The sequence below is a fragment of the Bufo bufo genome, chromosome 3, assembly GCF_905171765.1.
Source record: "Bufo bufo chromosome 3, aBufBuf1.1, whole genome shotgun sequence".
Lineage (NCBI taxonomy): Eukaryota > Metazoa > Chordata > Amphibia > Anura > Bufonidae > Bufo > Bufo bufo.
The window spans coordinates 25,168,539-25,177,960 of record NC_053391.1 but is presented as its reverse complement, the minus strand read 5'-3'; the positions used below and the strand labels follow the sequence as shown (position 1 = coordinate 25,177,960).

General features: G+C 37.7%; 1 protein-coding gene across 1 annotated transcript; it reads right to left on the bottom strand.

Moving 5' to 3' along the window:
* Positions 1–7,328: 7,328 nt before the first annotated feature.
* On the bottom strand, positions 7,329–8,504 carry LOC120993593 (gastrula zinc finger protein XlCGF17.1-like; the record flags this gene model as incomplete). Its single annotated transcript, XM_040422068.1, has 1 exon — positions 7,329–8,504. A coding segment is annotated over exon 1 (1,176 nt), but the record flags the coding sequence as incomplete, so codon positions are not given.
* Between the last annotated feature and the right edge of the window lie 918 nt (positions 8,505–9,422).

The following is a 9,422-nucleotide window of genomic DNA, read 5'->3' as shown; positions in this document are numbered from 1 at the left end:
TGTGATGGGGTGGGGTCTGATCTAAAAAACGTGGTGATTCTAGTGCCTCATAACGATTAGAAGTGATAATATTGTGTTGTCCTATATGTGAGCTATTCTCCTGTATATTCCCTGTGCTTGCAACATTTCTGTTGTGTGCTTCCCCTCCCTCATTGATTTTCCTATTTAAATTGTGTAATTTTCTCGATTTTTTATACATTATTTCCTTTTCTGTTGTGTCTAAATTTTTACAAATTTTTTCCCGCCACCTATCTACATTTTCTGTGTTTGGAAGAGAATCTACTTCTTTCCTGAGAGTTTCAATTTTCAGTGTTAAGTCCTCAGCAATCTGAGATCTTCTTTTTATAATCATTGTTATTAATACTTCAGACTGGGCTCTCAAGAAAGAATTCCATTCTCTGTCAAAATTCTCCTCAGATAGATCTGACGCAGGGGTCTTTGTAAGACATAATCCTTTGGGAATAATCCCTTTTTCCAAAAATTGATTCAGAGATTTGATCTCCCATTTATTACGTAACAGACGCTGGACTAATTTGTCCAGTTCCCTGAAGACTTCCTCTATTTTCACTTCAGGTTCTATCTGTGGTTCACCTTCAACACTGAAGACAAATGTATCAATTTTGTTGTATTTTTCTTTTATGTGTTCCCAAATGTCCATAGCCGATTTGTGGGGAGCTAACAGCTGATATGGGTGAAGTGAAAAATATATATAAAGTAGCAAACAGCGGCTACACCCACCAATCGGTTTTGGATAAGAGGTGCTCACCTCTAGAGGCCTCACCCCAGGCCTATATAGAGAGAGAATATTTGTATGGAAATAAGAGGGGCACTCTCTACATACGGGATCACACACAGTCTGTATATTATAAGATTCGATATTTATTATCCTCACTATAATTAATTAAAATGGTAAACTGTTACCCAACCATAAAACACTTCAATTAATCATAAAATACAATTCTAAAATTAATCCACTATACACAACTCCTCCTTAGATTCAAGGGAAGTAAGTCCTTAGATTTGCAGCACTATATTTCTCTGGAAGGGCTATTCAATATATAGCATAATAATACAATTCTCATTTAAGGTGCAATAGTGTAATCAGTTGATGAGAGCAGTCCATACAGCTTTGTGTATCTTATTCCTGTTGTGTTCCGATATCACCATACAGTCAATTCAACCTTGCTGCTCAGTTGAGCTGCGCTAGGTGTATCAGCCAGACGGCTATGTATTGTTTAGTCCGGAGCTACAAGTAAATGTCTCTTACCAGACTCTCGATGTGCCACTCGCCCGCCTCCCAGTAGTCGGTCGTCTCTTGCCGGCCTCCCGCTTCACGGCGTTCTCCTCTGCCCTGCTCCTCCTCACCCTTCACACGGCGTCCCGCGTGGTGGTGAAGCAAGCGTCGGCGCAGCGTCTCACGTGATGCGGAAGAGGCGTTCCTTACCGGTCAGCTGGTTATGCTTGCCGGAGGTCCTGGTCGGGCTGAGGCAATTCCTAGACAGGCCTGTCGTTATTGGTCAAGTGTCCTTTGCGTGCACATCAGTTGATTAAGCTCACTTGCTGGGACCAAACGCGTTTCGGGGACAACCCCTTCCTCAGTGGATATCAGTAGTGAGCTTTAATGCTTCTCTTTTATAGGCAGATGCCTGTCAATCAACTTTACTGGTGGTTCATATCCAAAATCCGGACTGGAATCCTTATTGATAGTCTTTCTTATATAGTGCTCAATGTTGTATATGCATACTATCCTCCTCACATATTACAATTATAAAATAGAAAATCAGATCTGTTAAAACATTATGATAATACATAAATAGTTAAAATGCAAATCCTGTTACTAAAATATACAGACAAGTCATTGGGGCAACTCATTATTTGTGGCTAATAAAACGATATAAATGACAATCTACTTATTGGGATAGGAAAGTTTGGTGGGGGGTGTTATTGTTATTCCACTTCTTAGGTAATATTCATACATATATCTCATATCAAGACATGGAGTTAGTGTATCTAAGTCCAGGAAAAGGCTCGAGTGTCGAGTGGGGTGTAGATGGAATAGGAGAAGGGGGTATTGTATATATGTATAAAAAATAAATAAATAATAAAACCATATATAGCAGATCAGGGAATTAAATAGTTGCATAATCAAGACACTTGAATATGTGAACATATATACCAATTATAAAGACTGGTCTCATACAAGCTGGGGTTTTAGGAGAAATAAAGAAATAAATTCATGGGGAATATATATCGATAGCGTGAACCCAAATAAAAAATAAAATATAAAATATACTGGTGGAGTGACATAACAGGGATGTGGGCCCAGAGCACTTGCTGATGTGGTGACATAATGTGAAAATTACAAGGCTAACATGAATAAATAAGGAGATATAAAGAAATATGACTGCTGGTGGTACCTGTGGGTCCGTGCTGGGGCTTAAAGCGCAGCCTTGCACGCCTGCTGGAAAGCGCGCTTAGAAGAGCAGGAAGGAAAGGGGGCGGAGACTGGGATTGACAGCTGCTCGGTACGTCGGACCGGAGCTGTCATTGTAAACAGCGCATGCGCCGAGCGCTATGTTCAGTACAGGCTCCCTGGATAGCGTACGCTCACAGGGAGACTGCCGGGCATGGTGATAACTGGATAGTGAGACAGATTGATGGGGAATGGTGTGGGGGGAAAAATGGAAACTAAAGGGATGGCTTGATTGTATGGCAGGGAAAATTGGGCAGATATGACCATGATGATAGGGAATAAGAGTGATATAATTAGATTATACACCCAAGGACTGATGGTGTAAAGACAATTGAAGTGGGAGAGAGTGGATAATGAATAGGTAAAGTGGTGGCAGGTAGAGGGAGGGAAGGGGGAGAATAAATGGAGAAGAGAAAGGAAGCTGCAAAAAGAGACAGATCAGAGGATGAACCAATGAGATGGAGCAGGTAGGTGGGTGAATGGGCCAATATGAGTAGTGGGGGGAGGACTGTGGTGGCGGGAGGGCTGTGATATATTGATGGGGGGGAGGGGGGAAGGAACTTTGTGAAGGGTAAATATCGACAAGAGATGTAGGCAAATTGAATAGATGGCACGTGGCAGTGGGGACAAATGATCGAGGGAACATGTTGTATGGTGATGGTGAGGGCCATAGACAGTGTGAATTGCAATGAAGTGGTGACTGATACGGGAGTGAGCTGGTGAGAAAAAGGGCATAGCCAGGGACCAGTAGTTGAGAGAGGACTGGTCAGAAACAATTGCTCTCCATTGATTCGTTTAGACCATAAGGTTCTATGGTTTGCATCTTAAAAATCCAAAACATTTCTTTCTGTCTCAGTTTCTGAAACCGGTTTGAGTGGGTAGCTGGAATTTGTTCAATTGGAGTTATAGAAAGGTTTGTCGGGTCTTTATTATGGACTTGGAGGAAATGCCTGGATACACCATGTTTGGTAAAACCATTTGTTATATTCCAGCGGTGTTTGTTGATCCTTTCCCTCAATGTTTGAGTAGTGCGGCCTATGTATTGTAGTCCGCATGTACATTCTAATAGGTAAATGACATAGCTCGAGGAGCAATTTAAAAAAAAGATTTTATCTCAAATTGCTCTCCTGTAGAATTACTTGAAAATTTTGAGATCCGAGGAGATATTCAGGCAACATTTGCAACGGCAATGCCCACATTTGTAGCTTCCGAGTAATTGGGGGAAAAAAGTGGTAAGATTTGTTGTATTCTTTTTTCAGTCCCATAGCCGGCTTGGAGCGATAATGTTTTTAAGCGTTTGAGCCCTCCTGAATGCTATTTGAGGTTTTTGTTTTTTAAAAAGGGATCCGCCTGTAAGATATGCCAGTGTTTATTAAGGGTATTTCGCAGAGTATTATGATTAATACTGTATGTCGTGATGAAAGTGGATTTAAAATTTTCGGTGGCCTTTAGGTCATCTGGTCTAGTTGTACATGATGTAAGACACTCTATTTGGGTGTGCTCCTGGGCTCGCTGATAGGCTGCGTCTATAATTTCCCTAGGGTACCCTTTCTTTTGAAATCTTCTTTTGATTATTTGGCTTTGGTTTCTAAAATCTTCATCCTTGGTGCAATTTCTGCGTATGCGCTTGAACTGACTAAATGGAATATTATTTTTCCATTTTTTGTGATGGGAACTCTGGTAATCTAAATAGCTATTACCGTCAACTTTTAAAAAAAATGTTTTGGTCTCTATAGTGTTTCCTTCTAACATTATACAATGGATATGTATTTGCAAATGGAGCAGCCATTTTTTCCACTACTATTGACCAGGTTGTGACACTCAAATTGACAGTATGTGAATTTATGAATATATGGCGGCATTATTATCACTATTGGTGTTAATGTTAACATTACGATGATTATCATTAAGGGTATAAATTATTATACTTATGGTATTGTTTATATTATGATGACCATCAATATTAGTATATATCATTATACTCATGGTATTTTAGTCTACTTTATATTACCAATAGTGGTTCTAATTTTATATGTTATTTTATGTGTGGTCACGTATATGTGTGTATACGTCATGTGTATATGTGCTTTCATGTATTCTCTCATATACACATGTATATATTTATACTATTATTTAATTTCCGATTTATGATTTATGATATATCTCTATACATGCGTGGACAATATTAATCTCTCCCAACCATGTATTTTTTTACTTTTGTGTGTGCACAGATTTTTATGTATACATTTATTTTTATCTTTAATATAATAACTATGTGTGTATACATTCTATTTACTTCTGTACAAAAAAAACTCAAAATTTGTGATATTTTTAGACTTGAAAAAGGAGTGTACTGACTCCGAAACGCGTTGTCACTCATCAATAAAGACCCTTTATTTATCTACTGAGGTCGTGTCTTTGCGCCAGAAGGTATCATTTGGTGTACTATTTTAGTGCACAAAACTTTTCCCATTGTGTTACATATCATTCCTCTGTAGTATTGGCCACTCCACCTACGAGGACTGAGAAGATACCGGCTACACCGACCCCCTGTCCTCACGAGTGTTGTGCCTACGTATGCACAACACTATACGGTGAGCACAACCATTGATGTTCTATTTTCATACATTTGTTATTGAACTTATTACCCTATGAGCCCCTTCCTATCTTTTTTCGCCATAAACGCTAGTAAAAAAAATTAGCAGCCATCTGAGAGCGATCTATTTAACATGTGTATTTTTGGAAACATTAAACATAAGACCAAAAATGTGATGTAAGCCTACCATAATTTTACAGTTGTAAAATTCGTAAAACTTTACAAGATCTTGATCCAATGTTCAGGTATACACTGTAAGCTAGTGACACAATGCGCCACCTGCTGCCCGAGCAGCTGTATTGCAATTTAACTAATTTAGCTACAATTTTGGAATTGGTTGAGGAAGACATTTTGTGACAAACATAACATGATATGTTGAGATAAGTGAGTAGTTAAATGTGGACACATCTGTACATTCTAGAAACAATACCCTGAACTCAAAAAAACACAGTGCAAATTAGTGAAAGCATCACAAAAAATGTAGTATAAGTTCCCCTTTTTTTATTATCTTGTAGCCAAAGTTCTTGGTAAAAGTTATTTTTTGCCATGACATTTCAAAACACCAACAACATGCTTTAGAAAATGAATAATTAGATAAAACACTGCTGATTAAACTACCTTAAAGAGAACCTGTCACCGGGACTTTGGGTATAGAGCTGAGGACATGGGTTGCTAGATGGCCGCTAGCACATCCGCAATACCCAGTCCCCATAGCTCTGTGTGCTTTTATTGTGTATAAAAACCGATTTGATACATATGCAAATTACATATGCGTTTTACAGATAGATTTTTAGTGGATTTTTGTGAACTGCAGTTTTAATTACATGTTTACACTAGTAATTTTTGTTACAGTTAAAGCAGTAAAAACATCAGCTGAGAGATCTTCTCGTCATGTGCCCTGTATGTTGAACATTCTGGAGATGGAGGCGAAAGAAACCAATACACACCCTACTTTAGATTTTTCTGCTTTCGCTAAAGCTATAATAGAATAGCTGTTGTTTTCCTTACCAGAAAAGCTGGAACAGGCCGAATAAGAAAATAAGATACAATTAGACAAGGTGAAGCAATTTAAAAACTAATTATTATTTATGGAAGATGAACTGGAATCCTTATATGTAAATTTTTAGAAAGTCAATAAAACAAAAAAGAAGTTGAAAGAAAAAGTAGAAAATCAGAACACAGCCTGAGATAGGAGATCATACAATGAAGCTAACGTAAGTTCTCTCCTGTGTCATTTAATATATGGCTATTTTTTTAGACGTTAGACATATTGATTCTTACCCATTAATTCTTAGATGATTCACAAGATTTTTTTTACGATTAAGGCTAGGGCTACACGGTGACAATAAGTCGCACCACACTGCAACATGTGTCGCGCGACATTGATGATAGACATTGATAATAGTCTACGGTGTCGCACTGCGAAATGAGACATCGAACATGCTGCGACTGCAAAGCAACAGTCGCAGAAAAATCCTTTTTGGATAGTTTTTTTCCAACTGTCATGTCACAGTCGCAGCATGTCGCATGGTGCAGTTCGAAACCATAGACAATCATTATAAAAATTGTCATGCGACATAGGTGTGACAAAATGTCGTCGTGTAGCCCTAGCCTAAAACATTTCCCACATTCTAAAAGTAGTAGAAGTGAGCACTCACTCTATGGCAATTACTCAGATTTAATGATTCAAAATTAATAAAATACAATCCAATTGGTATGCATACCAATTGGATTGTATTTTATTAATTTTGAATCATTAAATCTGAGTAATTGCAATAGAGTGAGTGCTCACTTCTACTACTTTTATATATATCTCACACATTGAGGTCGGGTGTCCTCAATTTTAGTTTGCAACACCGTACCATCCGCTAACAGTAGTGAGCCACTCCATTCTACTAAATTATTTCCCACATTCTATTTATCAGTCTCCTGTGTGATTTCTCTGATGTTTCATAGGACTTGTTTTCTGATTAAAACATTTCTCACATTCGAGACATGAAACTTGCTACTCTCCTGTGTGAATACTCTGATGTCTAGTTACTCTTGATTTCTCAGTAAAAAACACTTCTCACATTCAGGACATGAAAATGGCTTCTCTCCTTTGTAAATTCTCTGATGTTTAGCTAGACTTGATTTCTCAGTAAAACACTTCTCACATTCAGGACATGAATATGTTTTCTCTCATATGTGACTTCTCTGATGTTTAACAAGATGTGATTTATCACTAAAACACTTATCACATTCAGGACATGAATATGGCTTCTCTCCTGTGTGAGTTCTCAGATGTATATCAATATGTGATTTCATAGTAAACCGTTTCCCACATTCAGGACATGAAAATGGTTTCTCTCCTGTGTGACTTCTCAGATGTACATTAAGATGTGATTTGTGACTAAAATACTTCCCACATTCTGCACATGAAAATGGCTTCTCTCCTGTGTGGATTCTGAGATGTTGAACCAGATTTGATTTCTCAATAAAACACTTATCACATTCAGAACAGGAATATGGCTTTTCACCTGTGTGAATTCTCTGATGTTGATCAAGATTTGATTTATAATAAAAACATTTTCCACATTCAGGACATGGAAATGGTTTCTCTCCTGTGTGAGTTATCTGATGTTTATCAAGATGTGATTTCTGATTAAAACATTTTCCACATTCAGGACATGAATATTGCTTCTCTCCTGTGTGAGTTCTCTGATGTCGATTAAGATGTGATTTCACATAAAAACATTTCCCACATTCAGGACATGAATATGGCTTCTCTCCTGTGTGAGTTTTCTGATGTTCAATAAGATTTGATTTCATAGTAAAACACTTCTCACATTCAGGACATGAAAATGGCCTTTCTCCTGTGTGACTTCTTTGATGTTTAACAAGATGTGATTTCTCACTAAAACACTTCTCACATTTAGGACATGAATATGGCTTCTCTCCTGTGTGAGTTCTCAGATGTATATCAATATGTGATTTCATAGTAAACCGTCTCCCACATTCAGGACATAAAAATGGTTTCTCTCCTGTGTGAGTTCTCAGATGTACATTAAGATTTGATTTGCGACTAAAACACTTCCCACATTCTGCACATGAAAATGGCTTATCTCCTGTGTGGATTCTGAGATGTTGAACAAGATGTGATTTTTTAGAAAATAGTTTTCCACATTTTGAACAGCAATTTGGCTTCTCTCCTGTGTGAGTTTCCATATGTATCACAATATGTTTCTTAAGCTTAAATCTCTTCCCACATTCTGGACATGGAAATGACTTATCTCCTGTGTGAATTCTCTGATGTTCAACAAGATCTACTTTTGTAATAAAAGTTTTCTCACATTCTGAACATGGAAATGACCTTTCATCCTTATGAATTTCCTTCTGCATATAAAGGTATGATTCATTTTCAAAATGTTTCCCACATTGAGAACGTGCAGACATTTCACCCAGTCTTCACCTAGAAAAGAGCAATCGTATTTATAACATGAATTGTTAAATCACATTAAGTGCAAAGGTGTAAGAACTATTCAGTAGCATGAAGTCAATTTTTTATATCAGTAATATATATCTAAATTAGAAACACTATTCATCATTTTAAAAATAGTTAAAAATCGCTGATTAAAGAAAGGTTGTTATCAGATTTTATTTAGCACATTTAGCTGTTGGTACAATGTGCCAGTTAGGAGTCTTCAGGTGCATAGAAACTGGAGTCTTCCTCTTCTAGTTATGAAAGTTATTTCTTACCAGAGAAAACATTTTACAAACAATATGAGGAACATTTGTGACATTTTCTACGCTAGTTTTGTGGCATAAAAATATGGCACCTTTTTTTCAAATTTTCAGACATTTAATGGAAGTACCTCTTTCAGATGAGGAGTAAAAGGTAGGTCAACATTACAGATTAGAACACTTTTGTGCCTTATTTATGTTGAGTGATACTGTAACCACTTTCCTACTGCCGCATGACTTTATACGCCATGACGGTAGGCCTTTTTCTGTAACCTGACGTATAAAAGCGCTGGGTTGCATCGCGATCTCCAGGCGGCCCGTGCCGCCGCAGATCACTGTGACCACACTGTCATCAGACAGCTGCGGTTACAGGAAGATGTGCAGTGGCCAGCGGGAGCGGTGTGCTTGCAAGACCTCTTTCACACAACCGTATGGCTTTTTCCATTTTTTTTGCGGACCCGTTGACTTGAATGAAGCCACAGAACGTAATTTGAGGGCAATAATAGGACATTACAGAAAGGAAAAGGATAAGCAGGCACACTCTAATTTGTGTACAATCTATTAATTTATTTATATTCTAGTGGTTGTGAGATCTGATAGATGGATATTGTATAATAAAATGAGAATGTA